General features: G+C 41.9%; 1 protein-coding gene across 2 annotated transcripts in view; it reads right to left on the bottom strand.

Moving 5' to 3' along the window:
• Nucleotides 1-21,233, bottom strand: part of Ism1 (isthmin 1) — a 77,981-nt gene that overhangs the window by 25,930 nt on the left and 30,818 nt on the right. For both annotated transcript variants that reach the window (XM_032904301.1, XM_032904302.1), the window contains exon 2: nt 1,782-2,012. In XM_032904301.1, the coding sequence (XP_032760192.1) occupies nt 1,782-2,012 (231 nt within the window). The remainder of the gene's footprint in view (nt 1-1,781; nt 2,013-21,233) is intronic.

Below are 21,233 nucleotides of genomic sequence, written 5' to 3'. Positions count from 1 at the left end.
GGAAGCATGACATCTATAAACAATGAAAAGTTTTCATGGATGAAGCTGAGCTAGGGAGCAGTGGGGGTAAGGGGCGGTTAAGCAGTGGTATGGAGCCACCTGTCCCTACTCTGCCATGCTTTCCTTCCCCCAGGTAGAGCTACGGCTCTTTCAGAGTCATGTGGCCAGTTCCAAGGAGTAAAGGCCTTTTCCTCCAATAAGTCATTATATTACAGCACTTAACAGGAACGTGACTTGGAACCCATAGTAGTATCTGAGTACGTATTGTCAACTATGATCTTTTTTTTTTTTTCCCCCCGGAGCTGGGGACCGAACCCAGGGCCTTGCGCTTGCTAGGCAAGCGCTCTACTACTGAACCCCAAACCCCAGTCGACTATGATCTCTAAAATACTTTCCTCTCTAGAGCACACATGGAGGCCTGCCCTACTGTTTTCTGTCTTCAGTTGGGAAACACAGTGCTCTTTCTTCCTCTGTCTTCAAGATCCCTCTGGTGCTGTTGTATGTGGTAACTGGGATAGTCATGCCTGTGTTACCAACAAGAAGGACCAGAGGGATATGACTTTATGCTTCCTAAAGTCTCATAACTCAATGTAGTGTTTTAGGTGTAGCAGCCCTTGCTTGATGCTCATTGACACGTTACCAGTTCCTTGCTCAAATTCAAAACAACTTGGATGGAGGAAATCTTCTCTGAAATAATGTGTTTCGACTGTCAGGAGAGTGAGTCAGAGGGCCGTGGAGGAGAGAGGAAGGACACACACATGCATGCCAATGCATAGCCCCTCACACCACACCACACCCACCACACATAAACACTGGGGGTTTGGGAGAGCCACTTAATTAAAAATACTCTGAGCCCAATCTTAAGTAACTTTCTGATGCCACATAAGCTAATGGACATTTGATATGACGATAAAATGAAAGCTGTCTTTACACAAACGAGAAAAATCAGAACAAAGCAAAGACATTTTGGAAGCAGATAATAAAGGCAGGGGTGAGGTGAGGGTTAGATTTTTAGGCTTCTCTGAGCTTCCTGAAGAAAAAGAAGTTACAAGCACTATCCACAATCAGGAGTTTGGTGGGCGCGTGTTCCTGGGAGCTGGGGATCCTGGAGCTGAGCACCACAACTACAGTTTACTAGCCATGCGGCCTGGGTGAGCCACATAGTGACCCCTTGAACAGCCACTGCTGGGAGAATGGCATGGCTTCTTCATGAGGATGCCTGGAGGGCCAGACAAAAGCATCATTTCCCTTGAAACATGGATGGTGAATGAATGAATTTTTTAACCCAATGGTGTCCCATTTCCCTGGCTTATTTAAAATCCCAATTTTAATAAAATATGTAGAACTCTCTTCTAGGAAGTTCCATTTTCCTTTTCCTTTTTATTTAATTATTTTGTTAGTCATTTGTTCGTTAGGAGGTTGTCCCTCCTGAAGGAGTTTCTGGTGTAGAAGGCAAGCTAGCAAGGCACGGAGGGGAAGCACCTTCCTTTGAAGACAAGACTGTGGGTTACCTGGTCTAGTCACAAACCACATCGCCTTTTTCTACAGTTGCCACATTTCAGCAATTTCAGGGTGCATTACTTTTGTTTTGTTTTTATCTCTCAGTGTCTCACGAATCATCAAGGGTATTGCAACACTGTTTTTTGTGGGAATAATATAACCCTTAGCATGAATCACAGTAGGGTTGGGAAGGACACGGGAAGAACTCTGCCGGGCTTCTTAGAATCAGGTTGAGAAACAATGAACTATTTTCCTTTACGTTGCTAGCTGCTGAGAATTACCTGAATATTTGGATTCTGCCCATTGATATCGGCTTTGGAAAGATCTGGAAAGTTTGGTAGGTCAAGGAGAAAGGATCTGGGGCCGTCTCTTTGCAGTGAAGGATGCCCAGTCTCCTGAGGGAATCGTTGTCTGGGGAAGGGTTGGTGGACAACCTGGTGCTCCTCTGTGGCTTCTTTGGACAGAGGAAAGCTGGTTTCTGATGTGGAGTCACTCTCCAGGTTGAGGTTATTCTAAAACAGACAAACAGACAAGTAATGAACAAATACATAGAAGGCAGGTCGTCAAAAGTGCCATTCTTAACAGTCCATTAAATTAATAGATAAGAGCAATTCATTCCAGGTGCTGGAGTTAAGCCAGTGTCCTAGTCACTGTTCTGTTGGCGTGATACCATGACCAAGGTAACTCTTACAAGCATTTAACTGGGGCATTGCTTACAATTCCAGAGGGTTAGTTCATGGTGGTCCAGAGGGTTATTATATGGTGCTGCAGCAGTAGCAGAGATCTTTGTATCCTGACCACAGGCTCCAGACAGAGAGAGATACTAGGCCTAGCAGGGGCTTTTAAAACTAGAAAGTCCATTCCCAGTGACTCTCCTCCAAGGCCACGCCTACTCCAACAAGACCACACCTCCTAATCTTTCCCAAAGGGTCTACCAACTGGTAACAAACACTCACATACATGAGCCTATGGGCGCCATTCTTATCCAAACCACCATAGCCAGCATAGCTTTTCTAGCTCATTTCACTAGTACCTGGTTTAGTTTCTCCCTCTTTAAAAGTCCAAGTCGGGAAATGTCTGTCAGTTTACTACTTAGGAATTTTCTTGGGAGCTATGAACTATTTATTAAGTACCAAAGCACATCAAAATAAGACAGCTAGTTTGAAGGAAAAGTGTTACTCATTTAAAGCTGGGACTAACACAACCTCAACTGGTTAACCACCATGGCTTTTATTATACTCTTAATGTTCAGTTTAGTTTCTTTTTGGAAAAATTTGATTAAATCAGATCAATGTTTAAGTCAAATTGTTCATTACGTATCTCTATTCACCTATTAATTCTCCATTGGCTCATCTATTCATCTACATGTTGAAGTTTGGTTTTTTGCTATGGAACCTTGCCCCCAATTTATCCTTAATTGGTGAATGAAGATGCCTATAGCTGGGTAGAAGATGGGTGGGATTTAGGGGTTTCTGGGCTTGGGGTTGAAGGTAGGGGTCCATGAGGAGGAAGAAGGAGAAGAGGTGGAAAGAGAAGTTGCCATGGGGTAGGTGAGTTACCAAAACATGGCCATGAGGGCTGGCCAATTAGAGTTAGGAGCAGCCCATGAAGAATGTCGCAAGTTATAACTTGGGACTATTGATGGGGAAGTAAATTCCAGTAGTTTATATGGTAGATACCTGTCCAGTTCTAGTGCTATAAAGGCTGATTATAAATATAAAAGCTGTACATCTTTTATCTGGGAACTGAATGACCAGAAGTGGGGGAGAAAATAAACATCTACTGTGACATCTATGTATTCATTACTGTCTATCCATTTACTCTTCTTTTTCTTCATTTTTATTGGTTATTTTATTTATTTACATTTCAAATGTTATCCCCCTTCCCAAATTACCCTCTACAAACTCCCTATCCTATCCTCCCTCCTCCTGCCTCTATGAGAGTGCTTCCCCTCCCACCTGTCCACACTCCTGCTTCTTGTCTATTTATCTACCCATTTATCCATTCCTATATCCATTTTGTTTATATCTTTCTATCCATCTCTCTAATACATACATTTCACCCACATTCTAGGCAAGATACACATTAATAAATGGGATAGCTGTTCAATATGTACTCTTTTGGAATGTTCATCTATGTGTGACAAACAAAACATACATAGATGATAAAGACAAGAGAGTACTCACTGACAAAAGAAACAACAAAAAAGACAAGATGATGGAGGGAATGTTATCTAGGAAGACAGAGAAAATGTCTCTGGGGAGGCAGCACCAGAGACAAGATCTGAGCAAGAAAACGAGAAGCCTTGAGGAGATCCAGAGGGAAGGCAAAGAGCAAGTAAGATAGCCCTTACAGAGGGGGGTGGGGACTAATGGCTGCTCTAAGGGATATAAAGGCTGGCTGTAGAGTGACAAGAATTGAAAAGCCACATGAGAGAAGGATGGGGAGACAGAGAGACAAAAAGCGAATGCTGAGATTTAATGCTCTTATTTTTTCTCTCTCTCTCACTTTTGGTGGATATTTATTGTACTCACTTTGGACTCATTTGCTGTTTTCAGCAAATTATTACCATAACACACACACACACACACACACACAAACACACACACACACAAACACACACACACACATACACACACACACACACACACACACACAACTCTGAGTCAGCAATGCCCTTTTTCTTAAAACTGCCAGTCAAAGTTTTTCTTACTCAGTAAAAATATCTCAATTGGCTTGCCATTGGGAGAACTTTTCTAATGTAGCTGTCCCTGTCCTTTCACTCTCACTGGACCACTTAGTGAAGGCATCCTCTGTCCCTTCAGGGATAGTATTTTTATGTTTACTGGTGGAAGGAGACATGGAGATAGAATTTCCCCCAGCCTTTGGGTCAGTGGTTAATGCTGTTGTTATTGTTGGGCATGTTTTGAGGTTTGGGAGTTATGTTCCAGCACATTGTCTCCAAACCCACTCCCTGCCCCCACCACAGGCTGTTGACCCAGCCAAACAATTCCGTCTACAATCAAAACACTCTTGATTCTGAGTACCCGAGGTCAAGAGCAGTCAGAGACCAAAATACACACAGACCACCTTTGTTAATGTTTGAAGGGGCAAAGATGAACCCAGGGAGTTTATCTGTCATCTCTGAAGTGGGAAGTGAGAAGCTTCATGTTTTTACTTGCCTTCTCTTTTGCTCAGGTGATGTGGCAGAGTCAATGTCTTTGTTCACCTTTCCAGCCACCTCTCTGTGATGGTGTCTGTTTCCTGGCATGCTTGAAGAGAGAGTTGGCCTAGGGTTCTGAGGCATTGCTCAATGCAGTGAATTCTAAATGTATTATTGTTTGATTGGGTTGTGGAGAGAGGTGAGAAAGAAAGATAAAAAGGAGAGAGTCAGGGCAGGGAGAGAAAGAGAAAGAAGAGAGGGAGATAGGAAAGAGAGAAGTGATGAGAACAGATTTCTTCAACCTAAGAACTCTCTGTCTCAACTGCCACAGAAGGTACTTGAATGTAGTTGTTTCTGTGTCTTTATCACTGGACATCGAACCCCCATACTTCCCTCTTAGTGTTTTTTTGAGAATACAGTTGGATTCTCCCTGATGGTGTTGGAGAGTAGAGTTGGATTCTCTTGGAGAATTTCTTATTGAGGATTCAGGAATGTAAGTCACATCAGGAGCTTAGTATTCACGGACTTCCAAATGCTTTAGAGGTTTTTGTAATTCAAGCCCCAGTTTTTATTGTATAGTGAGGTATATTCTTAGCTAGATCAAAAGGGAAGTTCATTGTACTGGAGATATAACTCAGTGGTACAGCATTTCCCTTAGTACGTTCAAGGTCCTAGGTTCAATTCCCAGTACCGCAATATATGCACACACATAGAAGCAATGAAGCATTCTTTTTACTTCTAAATTTTGTGTTTTTGAAGAGATTGGAAATGTACATATGTGGCTAGTTAACATTTTGCTTAGATGTCTGAAAAGAAAAGGACTGAATTTAATTGATTTTTTTTCCCCTTATGACCCTTGGATTCTTCTGATAGTAAATTCACTACCATAGAGTGACTCCTGGCTTAGCTTCAACTCAAACAAACTCCTTCAACTTTCTATGGCTCAATGCCCCTCTATACAAAGCACAGCAGATAATCACAGTCCTATACTCTTCCAGCAGGATGGTCAAGAGTTGGACTGCAGCTACACAATAAAAGAGAAGTGCAAAGTTAAGACCATTGGCTGAGTAATCCAGGCCACAAGTACTTCTGCTGGGAATAGTTTAATGACTGGGATTCAAGTATGTTTTGGATTAGGTCTTGCACAAAATTGTGGCATTGCTCCATCATTCCTCAACCACCCTGACCCCCAGACACTGGCTCAATATTTGTAAAGTATTTGTCAGATGAGAATTAATAACACAATGCTATTCACAATTTCTGGATATCTGAGTTACGTTTACATCTCTTCCAAATGTAGTTACCTTGACAAGTTATTGTGCTGTGTTCACAACTTTTCAAAAACTGGGAACCCTGGGATAGGGGAAGGGTATTTAACAATGGTCACTCTAAAATGAAATGGAAATTTACTCCATCAATAACAAAGTGACCTAAGGGGCTTGCCTGCTCAGTATAGGAATATGCTCCTTTCTCCATAGACTGTCTTTAATCAGGGACCTGCCATAAGCAATGGTGTACCACAGCCCCAGTAGCCATGTTCCCTCAGTGATCCTAATGGAGAGCTAATGACAACTGAAGTTGAGGAGGGTGATACTAGGTGGGTCACATTAGCTAGTTATGGCTTCATACACTCTATCTTTGAGCACAGGAATCCCTTTGTTATTCTACAAGTATTTGGATTTAGTATAGGATGGCACTAAAACAACACTGCTGCTGTAGGCTAGTGTTTTGCTTCAGATAGCGATACTGTGGTAGACAATTGCGATCGCCTACCCGGTGATCCTCCCTATCTGCTTTTTATTTGGTGTTTGTTTCAGGTGAGAAGACAGCTGCCTAAAACTATATCTCCCAAACTCTATTGCAGCCGAGGAGTAATTGTGTGACACAGGCTGTCCAGTTATGGTGAAAGATAGGTGAGGTCTTGAACTGCTAACAAGGAAGCAGATTCAGTATGCCCTTCACCCTTCTCTCTCCCACTTTCACCCATATTGCAAACTCAGAGCACTGGCAGTCTCATCACATCAGTCCTTGGCTATTGACTCCTTAAATGTCTTCTCATTATCATTATTGACAATTATCCTAGTTAGGGTTTCTATTGCTGTGATGAAACACCATGACCATAGCTATAGCTATGTGGGGAGAAAAGGATTTATTCGACTTACACTTCCATATCAAAGTACATCATCAAAGAACATCAGGACAGGAACACAAGCAGGACAGGAATCCAGAAGCAGGAGCAGCTGTAGAGGCCATGGAGGAATGCTGCTTACGGACTTGATCATCATGGCTTGCTCAGCCTTCTTTCTTATAGAACCTGGGACTACCAGGCCAGGGGTGGTCCCAACCACAATGGGCTTGCCTCTCCCCCATGAATCAATTCATTCAATAATTAATAAATTAATCAAATAATTAAGAAAATGTCCTATGGATTTTATGAAGACATTTCTCAGTTGAGGTTTTCTCCTCTTTGATGATGCTAGCATGTGTCATTTGATACAGTAGCAGTGTTCCCTTCTGCAAAATCAATTGTATTTTTAGAGCTGTGACAATTATTTAAAAGTTAAATGCTCCACTTTTATGGTTTATGCATCAGCTTTATGTCAGGAACATGCATTTGTCTTGAAAAAAAAAAGAATAATCCTGTCACCTGACATTTATAGAAATGCTGATGGAATGTGGAACTGTGTTAACTGAAATGAGCTAAGTAGAGAAAGACAAAAACTGCCTGTTGTTGCCCATTGGTGGAAGCTAAAAGAATCTTAATCTCAGTGGAGTGGTGGTGCACTGGTTGTCAGGGACTGGGAAGGTTAGGGAATGAGTACAGGAGAGGTTAGAAAATGGGTACATAAGTACAGTTGAGAGGGCCAAGTAGGTGTGTTGTTTTATAGCACAGGAGGGGAACAATAGTCTCTAATGATTTATCATATGAGTTCAAACAGTCCTAAAACATAGATGTGATATATAAGTAATAAGTATTTGAGGCTAATTATCATCGCACACTGCATATGTATTTTGAATTATCATACTGCACTCTGTTAGTATACACAAATGTTCTATATTAATAAAATAAAATGATCAAATGGAGGGGGAAACCATGATCAGAATATGCTATATGAAAAAACTTATTTTCAATAAAAAAGTAAAAACCTACTTAGTTAATTAATTGTGTTGAATTTCTGGTCTTTGTGGCTGAACTCAATCCTTCAATGACAGAATTATTGGCAGAGCGAAAGATGACAGTGAACTCCATGTTGGCCAGGAATAGATGCTCTCCATCCTCTCGTAACATCCCCTTCCAAACCTGCAGTCCTCTACACATCTTTATTGAACCTTTATTGTTTCTGCATTTACAGTCTCTTGCTCAAATCTTGCTGACTGTGCTGTGCAGTATTTCCTTTAAACTGTCCTGGAGTGTTCTTAGTAATGTCTAGGGCTTTTTCTGTCTCATCCCAATGAACTGTGCTGAGCTGAGAGCTTGGGCATAGATAAGAGCACACGAGTTTGGAATACTTTGCTGTGACAGGCAGCAAGGACCTTTTCAGTGCCTAATGGAAAAACAAGACAGAACAAAGCAGGAACGGACTTGAGGGGCTCCCAGGGAGATCATACAATTTGGACATTAAAAAAATAAGAAAGCAAAATGGCATGATAGACACACTGAATCTGAAAGTACATGGCCATATAATGGTACCTAGAAAAAAAAATCCCAGAAAATGACTATCATTATTTGAAGTAGCTGTAACAGAACTCTCAGGGTACCTTAACTTGTGAGCTGAGATCGAAGAGAAGTAAAGGTAAAAAAAGTGATGGGACCCGGAAGTGACAAGGTGAACCAGGAAGACGCATGCCTGCTCCCTGCAGACCTACCCTAACAGCACAGCCTGACTAGTGTAGATACCAGCTTGTCCTGAGGCTTTCCCACTAGGTGCTGGCTCTCTGGTAACATTCCACAGGTCAGCTGGAGTCTTGTTGGATCACTTTAGCCCTCTGATCTCTTCTATCTCCTTTTGCTCTCAGAACCTGCTCCTGCATTCCCCTGGGAGAGCTATATGGGGATGAACTAGACTGTTTGCTGAGACAGTTTTTATTGTGTCCCTTATTGTATTCAGTCCTGAGCCGCTCATTGTGACTCCCTTGTGGCCCAGGTGGATTTCCACAGCCACATCAATGGCAATGCATACAAGGGAGAAAGAATAAGGTTCTTTGGTCAACTAGACCTCAGGACAAATTGAGATGGTGACCATCCAGTAGGGGAGGATCAGGGTGAAGAAATGGGTTGCAGATCCAGTTCTGGGGAAATGACCTAAGCGTTGTTGTCCCTGTCTGCAAATAGCACTGGCTCCATTCTGCAAACATCAACCAATGGCTGTTGTGTGAGAAACATGACTGCTCTGGCCCCTCCCCCAGCCTCCAGGAGAGGCTCACCCTAGTTTCAAACTGGTCAGCTAGAAAGGTTTTAGTGCATTTTTTTTTTAAGGCTGTGAAAACGATCCCCAGATTAATATTTCTCAAGAATTAGACTATATGGCAAATTTCTGGGGCCAAAGAAGGCTGTATCTACAATCTCCGAGTCCCAGCCCCCAATTCCAATGCTAAGTGGGCACCAAATAAGTACTAGCTAATGATAATGATTGCTATGTCTTTTTAGATTTTGTTTTAATTAGGCTCAGGCTGTAGGCCTCATTACTCCTAATGTGGCTTTAATGTGGGATTCTAAAGGGAAAAAGAAGGAATCTAAGAATCTTCTATTGAAGATATTAAAGAAGATATTATTAGCAATGCGTTTGGTCTCGTAGGCTTTGAACAACAAACAACAGAGATTATAATTAACGTCACTGTAGTCTCTCTCCTGAAAATACACTAACAATATAGCTAATTAGCAATATGTCCTCATTTGCAGCTGGACATCTGCATATTATTATCAACAATGCTTGTTTCCCCTTTCCAGATTAAAGGAAGCCATGCTGCACCCAGACATATGGCTACACTTCCTCTATATTAAAACACTCTGTTCCTTGTACCCGGGATAATCATTTTTTTTTTTTTAATCTTTGCTGGGCATCGATTTTGTCTGGAAAACTTCCACAGATCTAAAAATATATTCAAGAATGCCACTGGTGGGATTTCAAAGGGAAGAGCCAAACCTCTCCATTTGGGGAGATAAAAGAATAAAGGACACACTGATTATTTTCACACATGATTGAAAAGCAAGGACTCCCGGGGAGAGAAAAGCTGGGGAACAAATAAAATAGGTTGTGAGTCTCAGCATCTCTTACTCCAGGGGCAAACTCATTCTTGATGCTCAGGAAAATGCAATGGACAGGGGTTCTCTAGAAGGGAGCACAGTGAATGCCAGAAAGAGGCAATTAAGATCCACTAGGGAGACACCATCCAACGTGGATGCGTGGGTACGAAGGTTGACTGCCTCCGTTCTGTACCTGTGTGTGATGCAAGCAGCAGGAATAAAAGGAATAAATATTTTATCGGTGCCTCTATTTTAAACCAAGCGGGAAACAAAAGCAAGTACTCTTTAGGGACTGTCCTGGTAGAAAAGAGGTGGCCAGGCATATGCTTCAGTCTTTGTTAGGGACTCCTGAAGACAACCCCGGGAGTTGGTGACACAGCCACACCATGTTTCAAGAAGGCAGGGGTGTCACGGTCCTGGCTGGGAACCAGAAGAACTTTCTGTTCAACATCTGACTAATAGCTGAGGAATCTCTGGTTGTGGTGGCAGAACGTATCAGGAGGATGTTTACTTTAGGGCATGGGAGTGACCTCACTTATGATCCCAGGCGATGCTTTAGAAGAGATGAAGGATGGTCGATTCTCTGCAACAGGGCAGGGGCTGGCTTCTGGGGGAGGGGCTGTCCAACTCTGTACATCTTTCCTAAAGCTTCTTGGCCAGCTGGGAGACTGGAACTCAGCATGTTGCTGATTTATCTCTAATACTTACTTCTGTGCTGCTTTGATCTGAAAACTGTGTAGACTATTAGTGGCATTTCAAGTTGCATTTTCTCCACTGCTGGCACCAAAAACAGAGGGGTAATTTTTCCAGGACTCACTTCTTTTATGTTCTGTTAGTTAAAAAATGAACTGAAACCACTCTTTCAACTCCAAGATAACATATAGGACATAATTACAAGGATGGAAAGCCAGTTTTTACAACAAGAATCTTTACTCATAATATAAAACATCAATGAAAATATAAGGCAAAATTTTTTCTATTTTCTAGAGTCCTTCTTAGGTTTATGTAGACAACCATAGAAAGAACAGATAACAAAGCTAGCCCTCGCGAGTGAGGCTGTGTCCCTGGTTCCTCAAATTTGAGGCCAGACCTAATTTGCCAAGGACTATAATGGATAGGCCTGGGCTGGCCACCAGGGGGCTTCAGTCCCTGTTCTTTGGTCACCCTGGAGCTCGGCATCTCCTGAAAGTTGCAATCTGAGTAAAGGTTATCAGTGTGGATTATTGATGTTTCAAATTGTGCTTTCTCTATTGCTAGGAAAGAGGTCAGAGGGATGGTGTGCATTTTGGCCATGCCCACTTCAGAGAAAATCTCAGAAGAAGGGGTGGAAAAATTGTAAGAGCCAGAGGACCAGAATGCTTGCTGCTGGAAGTGTCTGGATGTGACAGGGAATCTGTATTCATAACATCTCAACAATATGGCTGCCTAAACGAGACATGCATCCTGACACCACCACTCGACATGCCCACCCAGATAGGAGAAATTTCACAAGGTGCACCCCTAGATAAAGAGCTATAGACAATCAATGACTGCCGAGAGAGCAAGAATCAGTTTTCTTCAAAGATGATCTTGTTGACCAGTTAACCAATCGTCAATCTCAAACACATGCGCACACGAGTAATACTAAATGGACTTGGTAGATTCTCTCTTTCCCTCTCCTCTCTTTCTCTCTCTCCTCTCTTCCTCCTCTTCCTCCTCCTCCTCCTCTTCCTTCTCTCTCTCTATCTCTCTCTCTCTCTCTCTACCCTCCCCCCTCTCTCTCCCTCTCTCCCTCTCTCTGCATATTAACAATGACAAAGAGGAAGAGGCCATGAAATTGACAGGACATGTGGAGGACACTGTAGGAGTTGGAGAGGAGAGGGACACATGGAAATACAGTATTCATATATGAAACTCTCAAAAAAATATTTTCAAAGAAAGAAAGAAAATAGTGACTATCTAGAACAGTGGTTCTCAACCTTCCTAATGCTGTGACATTTAACACAGTTCTTCATGTTTTGGTGACCCACAACCATAAAATTATTTTTATTGCTACTTTACAACAGTGATTTTGCTGCTGTAATGAATCATAATGTAAATATCTGTATTTTTTTAATGGTCTTAGTCAACCTCCAAAGGATTGTGACTCACAGGTTCAGAACCACTGATCTAGACTCTTTTTCTAGGACCCAGCTCAAAGAAGCACAAATTAGTGTGCCCAAGTTCTTGATGGTCATTGATACAAACCATAGTCGCACGGGAAAAAGAGTCTCAATTGAGGAATCGTCTCTAACAGGTTGACTTGTGGGAGTCTCTGTGTGGGCATTTTCTTGACTGTTAATTTATGTAGGAGGGTAAAAACACACAGTGCTATCCCTGGGCAGGTGGGTCCAGGATGTGTAAGAAAGGTAACTGGGCAAGCCAGGGGAAGTAAGACATTAAGCAGCACTTCTCCATGGTCTCTAATTCCATTTCTGGCTCCAGACTCCTGCCTTGAGCTCCTATCCAGGCTTCCCTAAGTGAGGGGCTATGAAGTGTAGGACGTAAGAAACCCTTTCTTTACGACATTGCTTTTGGTCTCAGTGTTTATCACAGAAATAGAAAAGTAAACCAGGACAGCAGGTACCAACTATCTAAATCTTGCTTTGAGCAGGAGAAGGGGTCCAGTAGGTCAAGAAGGCTTGGGCAGTGAATCAGTATCTCCCTTATAGGAATGAAAGGTAGAAAGTTCTGGGCCAAAACTGGGATTCTGCTCTTGGAAGGGAAATCCCATAAGGTAAGCCACATCACATAGAATGCTTGTTCAGAGGCTAAAGCCTGAGGCTGGGCTAGCCCTGCCCAATTACTGTACCAAGTGAGATGGTAGAGTCTTCTCAATACTTAAGATCAATACTTTTTACTTCTAGAAATCTCTCTATTCTAAGTACTTATAAATGGTACTTAAGATTAATGGGACGCTAACTTGGGAATTCTAGAAAGGAGCTTATGGCATTGTGGATATGCTGGATTCAGAATGAAGCCCGTATCCCAGGCCCGACCTTGCCTTACTGTAAGTTTGGGTAACTACAATTGCTTGCATCTATAGTAAAACGGCTTTAACGATGTCTACAGATTCCTCCATTCTAAGTGACCTGCCTTGAGCAGGTACATTCTGTGCATAATCTTTGAGCCTGACCGTGCTACTTAATGACTGTGAGTTTGGTCATGTTCTTTAGGAACAACAGCAATCAGAGACCTCAAAGAGCTTGCGCTGTTAGTCTTAGTTGCTCTTTGGCCCAGTCCATCAGTTTTGATGTCCTTTGGTTGGAATCCTTATGCCACAGTTGTCTGGAGAAGTCATACCATAGCAATGTGGTTTTAAACATTTAAATTATGTGTTTGTGAATGATTGTGTGTGTGTGTGTGTGTGTGTGTGTGTGTGTGTGTGTGTGAATGTAAGTGTGAGTGTGGGTATGTGTAGTGTACACAGTACAGATGCCCGTGGATGCCACAGGCATTGGGTCCTCCTGAGGATGGAGTTATAGGTGCTTGTGGGCTGCTTGCTATAGATGCTGGGAACTCAACTCAGATCCTTTACAATAGCAGTACATGCTCGTAAATGCCTTAATGAGTTTTATTTTTATTAAGTTATTTATTTCCTTTACATCCCAATTGCAGCTTCTCCTCCCTGTCCTCTTCCCTGTCCTTCCCACTCCCTTCAATCCACCTCTCCTTTCTTTCTCTCCTTTCTCCCCTTCCCCTTAGAAAAGGAGAGACCTCTCATGGACATCAACCAGCTTTGGTATATCAAGTTGCAGTAAGTTTAGGCACATATTCTATTACCTAATCAAGGCAGCCCAGTTAGGAGAAAGGGATTCAAAGGCAGGCAATGCAGTCAGAGACAGGCCCTGCCCCCACTTTAGGAGTCCTACATGAAGAAGCAGCTGCACTACTTCTCACATGTGCAAGAGGGTCCTACATTTGCACAATGGAGTATTATTCAGCCATTAAAAATGATGACATCATGAGATTTTCAGGCAAATGAATGGAACTAGAAAAGATCATCCTGAGTAAGGGAACCCAGACCCAAAAAGAAAAACATGGTATGTACTCACTTATAAGTGGATATTATTCATAAAGTACAGAATAACCATGCTATAATCCACAGACCCAAATAAACTAAGTAATGAGGAGTACCCAAGGGAGCCTCACTGAAAAGGGAAATAGATTAGACAGGGAGGGGTGGATAGAAGGAGGGATTGGGTTGGGTGAGGATAGGGGGAGGCAGAGGAAGAAAATATTACTAGGGACAGCTGGATGGGGCTGTGGGCATCTCTGGAAGAGGGTAGAAACCTAGGACAATGTGTTTTATTTTTAAAGCCTATTGTAAATGCCCAAAGCATTAAATCGATGGGTAACGTGATAAAATAAAACCTCTAAGTGCGTCAAGTGTAGATGCTGCCTTTAGTGGCTAGAACACTCACTGTCTTCTTTCTCATATTAAATTAAGGCGAGTGAAAGATATTGAAAGGTCCTCCTTCTACTTCATTTATATGCACTGCTTTGTTAACAGCTCCACAGCTGGCCTTTCAAAGAGTCAGAGCTGAGCCTCAACGTTTTCCTTGCACTTTGCAATGCTCTATGGCTGCCAGAAACTACCGAGGCTCATCTATGAGACAGCCATGCCAGGTAACACAAACTAATTACAGAGCTCTCATAGACCAAATGTGGTCTGAGCTGAGGAGAAAGCTGTAGGCCACCAGGGCTTGCTCCTCATCCCACCTGCCTATCCAGAGAGATCTGACTAAGTTTATGTTTTCTAGGGAAATGCAGTCTGGTTCCTGCAGGTGAAAAGGCTTAGGTCATCTAGGGTGTTTGTTAAATTCGTGAATTTTCCCATCAAACACTTCTTCCATCTTCTGTAACCTACAAGGCACTGTGCTGGACTGTGGCAGTTCAGATCATGCATGGATTACCAAGTTATCCAAACTTGAAAATGGAGCATAAGGGGAGAGCAAATTTATCCATCCTTACTTAGGCATAATATCACATATTTAATTGGCTGGGAGACTGTGTCTTTGAGGTGTTATTGAAAATAGTGATAGATTAAATATTATATACTTAGAGATCCTCATCCTATAGAAATTTAAATGGTTTTGGTTCAGCAGAAATACTCAAAGCTTTTGACTTTATGGCTGTCTAGTGTATTGATCAGTTTTATTCATATCTAAAATGTACTTATCTTCCCAACATGTTTTATAATCTGTTCTTTCCATGCCATGAACTGACACTCATTAAAAATTTGATATGTTCATTCTGTATTAGTAGAAGAATCTGACGCTCATTAAAAATTTGATATGTTTATTCTGTATTAGTAGAAGAATCGTGTTTTTAATTATATGCAAGTCGTATATAGTTTTTTGTCTTAAAAAGTTCTGGGGGGGTGGAAATTTAAAAAATGTTTACTTGTCAGAAAATGCAAGGTAGAAAGTAGGAAATCCTGAAATGTGGAAAATTTTTAGTTTAAATAAGGGAAATTAACCAGACTCAGACTCTTCACAACTTATCATAGAGTGCACCCTCTCCCCTTTGAGACAGGGTTTACCTTTTACTATGTATGCTATTCCTGGCTACTCTGAAACTTAATGTGTAGAGAAGGTTAGCCTAGAAGAGATCTGCCTGTCTGCCTTCAGAATGCCAGGATTAAAAGTGACCTGTGGGAAACCCCTGCTAATTAAGGTCTCAGTCTACCATGTCTGGATAGCTCCACTAAGCTAGGTGGAGAAAAGGAGGACTCTCTTTCCTTGTCTGGGGAGCCTGACCCCTCCAGAGGCAGGTCACATTGCCCTTGGCAAACCTACAAGCTCAACTTCCTCTTTCCTGATAAGAACCTGCCCAGCAACTACCTCTTCTGTACTCTGCTTCATCCTTCTAGCCTGGCGAGCAGTGGCAGCTGGACACAGTGAGACGGAGGAAATTGGAGGTTAAGGAACCACAGGAGGACCCCTAGAACACATACCACATGTGTACTGCCACGTCCAGCTAATGACTCTTTCACAGTACTTACTATGTTCTTTAATTGTATCCAATGTGTCTGGATGCTGGCCTAAGGCATCAATAAGCTGAAACAAGCATGGAGAACTACAGTGTGTGAAAAAGACTTCCCTTGTCATGTCTTCTCAAAAGACAGAAGACCTGCCACTCGGTGCAAGACTTACTTTCAATCTCCCTGTCACGATATGATCTGGAGACACAAAGCATTTCTTGGTTTTATTCTTACATAAGAAAAATTTCCCATGTGAACTCCTTCTGTTAGTTGAGGTTTAAGAAAGTGAACTACATATTCTTTGCTGCCTGTGGAGAGTGGGGTGCAGCAGGGAAGGTGTTTATCTGCTTACTGCTCTTCCCAGATGTATTTGTCACTTTGCTCATCACTGTGATCAAATAGTTAAGAGAATCTAGTTAAGAAGAGGAGTGATTCAGAGCCTGCCCCACCTGGGGATCCAGCCCCTATATATACAGCCATCAAAACTAGACAATATTGATGAAACTGACAGGAGCATGATATAGCCATCTCCTGAGAGGCTCTGCCAGAGCATGACAAATACAGAGGAGAATGCTAGCAGCAAACCACTGAACTGAGAACGGGGTCCTTGTTGGAGAAGTTAGAGAAAGGATTGAAGGAGCTGAAGGGGCTTGCAACCCCATAAGAACAACAATATTAACCAACCAACCAGAGCTCCCAGGGACTAAACCACCACCTAGAGAGTACACATGAACAGACTCATGGCATATGTAGCAAAGTTGGCCTTGTTGGGCACCAATGGGAGGAGAAGCCCTTGGTCCTGCCAAGGCTGGACCTTCCAGTGTAGGGGAAGGTCAGGGCAGGAAGTGGGGATGGTTGGGGAGGGGGAACACCCTCATAGAAGAAGGGGAGGGGAACGGGGTAGGGAACTTATGGAGGGAAAACCAGGAAAGGGAATAACATTTGAAATGTAAATAAAAGATATTATATATATATATATATATATATATATATATATATATATAAAAGAAGAGTGATTTCTTTTGGCTCACTGTTTCAAAGGTCTCAGTCTGTCATGGTGGTAAAGGAATGTTAAAGCAGCTCAGGAATAGGGGTACAGGAGGGTATCAGGAGAAAATAGACCCTCAAAGACACCCCCCCCAGTTACCTACTCCATCGAACTAGGCTCTATCTCCTCTGTTTCTGACCACTCAATAGTGGTATCACATCATGAACCCATTAAGGGATTGACTAACCTACTCGTTAGGTAGGAGCTCTCATCGTCTAGCACTCTCTGATTTTCACACTTGGAAGTGTGTATTTTTTGACTTTTTAGTTTTTAAATTCAGTCAAGCTGGAATTTAAGATTAACTATCACACAAGTATCAACATTACCATATTAGGATACATCAGTCTGAGTCTGAGCAGAAAACTGCTGCTACTTTTAAGCTTGGGAACGGAAGAAAACCCAATAAAAGAATAGCTTATACATTTCCAGGCAAAGCAGCCAGAAACCACCAGCTATCTCTTGGTCAATGAAGATCTTCTACAACAGATCTGAAGATGTGAAGAAAGGGAGAGGTCACTATCACTATAAGGAAAATAAAGAGCTCTGTGTGTGGTGTGGGAGGATATACAAGGTTTATCAAGTAGTCTCTCCTTATACCTGCCATGTTTAATGTTGACTAAAGTCAACCTGAAACCAGAGCAAGAGGCTGATTCGATGCATGCAGAACGTATGTCCAGGCAGAGAATGGCACAAGATAGATCTAGAGAGAAAAACGGGAAAACCTGGAAAATACTGGAAGTTGGGGAGATAAAACATTACTCAAACATTCCAGGCACTGTGTATTAAAATAACCTTCCATTTGAGTTAAGTGTGAGAACTTAAATTCTACTTCAAGTTTTTTTTAAAAGATTTATTTATTTTGTGTATATGAGTACACTGTCATTGTCTTCAGACACACCAGAAGGAGAACTCAAATTCTTTAAATGAAACTGAGAGGTCCAATGCTGGAAAATAGTCCCCAAAATCTCCTCATTTTTTCCCCTGTAGGCATTGTCTAGAATAAGAGCGTCTAACAGCTATTCTGAATTCCCCATTCTCCCCTATCCAGAGTAACGGCACTGAGAAGACTATCCTAATGTAGCACACAATAAATTAACTCAGTCGCCCCATTTTGTTTGGTACTGGGAAAATCCTGGCCTCCCTTTCATAGAGAAATTCTTACATAGATGCCAATGAAGCCCAGTGTTGTCTGATTAGGGCAACCTGACAACTTCATAGGGAAAATTAGATTCAGTCAACAAAAGCAGAAGATACAAGGAAGAGGAAACAAAACAGATGGTGACCAAGCCACACACAAGAGGCAGAGGCAAAATGTCACTCAGTACTTCATTCAAACATCAAGAGAGCTACTCCAGGGGCAAATGAGACAATGGGTACCAAATACGGATAGCTTTGGATATTAGCAGGTGGGGCTATCACATTTTTCTTAAGACCTGTTAAACACATTGGCTGAATTGTAAAGATGTCAGTGACCCATCAGCCCCCAGTAGTTGAAGATATAAGTAAAATGTATACCTAAAATATAGAATGAATAACTACACGGCAATGAGAATGAACAAATTATAACCACATCTAATAACAGACAAATTTCACAAACATAGTAGAGAACAAAGGAAGTCAAGTACAAAAGAACATATGACTTAAGATTCTATTTATATATTCAAAAGCAAGCAAAACTAACCAATAGTCTTAGAAGTCAGGATTGTGGCAGCCTGGGGGAGCTAGAGAAGAAAAGGAAGCCCTTGGGAGGCCCATGGAATACAGCTATGTTCTGTACTTGATCCAGGAGATAGATAGATTCATGCATGTGTTCACTTTGTGAAAACTGACTGGGCATAACAGATCATTTGTTCTCTCTCTCTCTCTCTCTCTCTCTCTCTCTCTCTCTCTCTCTGTAAATTATGTACAGTATGTATATAACTACAAAAGCTAAGTTTCTATTCTTGTTTGTTTTCTGAATAAGAAAGAATACAGGTAAATGCAATATTTGAAAACAGAAGAGCAGCTACTAGGGATGTCACCACTAGAAACACTTGTCTAGCATGTGCAAGGCCCAAAGGGTTTGATCTTCACCACTGTAAAAATAATAAGTGGCTTCACACTGGGAACATTGTTTTCTTGGGGGCTCACCCATAAAATGGGAAGCAGTTTGAGGAGAAATAGATATTTTTTCTTCTCCTAACTCCTCACTCTCATTTGTCTTCCTGGTATTCTTCTTAAATTGGTTCTTTTTGACAGGAATTGTCTCCTAGGGATCAGCTACTTTCTTTCTAGTATCAACCAAACTTCTACCTCTTCCCTTAAAACATTTTCTAGACCAGCTTTGTCCCACCACTTTTTATGCATTATTCTTAGTTAACTGCCTCCCGAAGCTCCCCATCAATTGGTCATGATTATCATCCCTTTCATTGCAGGTAGGAGAAGTTGAAGTCGAGAGTCCAATTAAATTTGTTAATTTTGTCAAGAGTCAAAAGGGGTTTCAACTGTGTTAAGCCTGGCCAGCCATTTGCAGTTGAAAGCATTAACAGAGGGCAGGCAAAGCCATGAGAAGGAAGTTTGTGTTGGTGAATAAAAAAATACCCTTTCCAATGGCCACAGTGTCAGAAAACTTAGAATGAAGAGAAAGGGCTGGGTCATAGGTGACCAGCTCATAATAAGGAAGAGGGAGGGAGGTGAGTCAGAGCTTGGATGCAGAGTTCGAGGCTTATACCTGGTGCTCTTCTCCTGTCTCCTTTGCTGGCTCTTGATCCTTCAGTTTTCTGTGAGTAAATCACAACCTAGTCTTCTTTTTTTTTCTTATTTATGTAATCTCCCTAAAACACCTGGACTTTGATGGGCTCAGTGGTGTTCCCATGGATCTGTAAAACTATACAGACTGCTGCTATTGCTCTTGGTTGCCCACCAAAACCTTATTGGAAGATCCTATTGCTGAAGGCAATAGATACTTTTGCCAAAGGATGAGGAGAAATCAAACTTCCTCCCGGAGGGCTTTTACAGTTCTGGAAAGTTCTATGCAGACTGTTGAGGGAGAAAAGTCATCAATAGTGTTACCCATCTGTGAATCCTGAAAGCTATAATAATGACCAGCCTGGAAAAATATATCCATTGGTACAATAATGGCACAAATAATATGGGAGTAACCAACTGCATTTTGATGGGATTTAAGGTCTGTTCCATAGGGCGAAGGTCAAGCCTGGTATTGTAAACCTGCCCAATAACATGTGCCTCAGAGGGTAATGGGCAGAGAGAACCTACTACTATTATTTTGCTAAGTGGACACAGTATCAAGCTGCCTTCTAAATGCTTATCTTTATACCTGTAGATCAGTGCAGCTCCCAGCCCCCACCAGATGCTTGCTCCACCCCACTGCCCCACTGGACAGTGGTTAATACAAATACTAAGGAATAGTCAAAGTGCAGAGAATAAGGGATTAGGGAGTGCTTGGATCTTAAATGGCACATCCATATCATACTGCCTCTCAGGACTCAGGGACATTACAGGCGTGCAGTGGGAGGAGGGCGGTTCTAAGAACTAGAGTGGGAGGATTGCTATGAAACAGTCTTTTGGACATAACATGGTCACTGTTATTCACTATAGCTGTGGTCATCTGCACAAGACCTGCCCAGGACTGGGTCCATCAACATTTCATCATGGGAAGAAAAAAGGAGAGTGTTTCTTTCTCCAGGGGGGTGTAATCACTGATAATTAGTACACGGCCCAGTAAATAACCTTTCACTCAAACTCATTCAGGAACAGAAACCCTACTTAAATTCAGTGGGACACAAATACACACAGATACACAGACACACAGACATGGACAGACACACAGACACAGACAGACACAGACACAGACAGACACACATACACAGTGTGAAAGTAGGATGGGGACTTGGGAAGAAGAGGGGTTCGGAAGGAGAGGGAGGAGGAACGAGACAGGGTAATTGGGACAATATGGACTAAAATTCATTAAACATATGAACTAATCTGTCAATGAATAATAAATTAAAATTAGAAAAGTTCTTTCAATAATTAGGAACTGTCACCTCTATGCCAAGAATTGATATCCTTTTCCATACTAAATGTAGTCATAATTTCTTAATTGCTAATTTCACAGATGCCTAGCTGATGGAATGAGCAGGAAATGAAAGCTTTGGATGCAGGGTATCAGGTGATCCTCCGTGGTTTCATTTGGGCTTCCATTTATGTTGTATAAGGTGTGTAAGTCAGGAAGGAATCTGTCGAAGGGACCAGTACGGGTTGAGGTTCAGACTGA

This window comes from Rattus rattus, chromosome 5 (assembly GCF_011064425.1).
Source record: "Rattus rattus isolate New Zealand chromosome 5, Rrattus_CSIRO_v1, whole genome shotgun sequence".
Lineage (NCBI taxonomy): Eukaryota > Metazoa > Chordata > Mammalia > Rodentia > Muridae > Rattus > Rattus rattus.
Note: the sequence above shows the minus strand (reverse complement) of the source record. Positions and strands in the feature narration are given on the sequence as shown.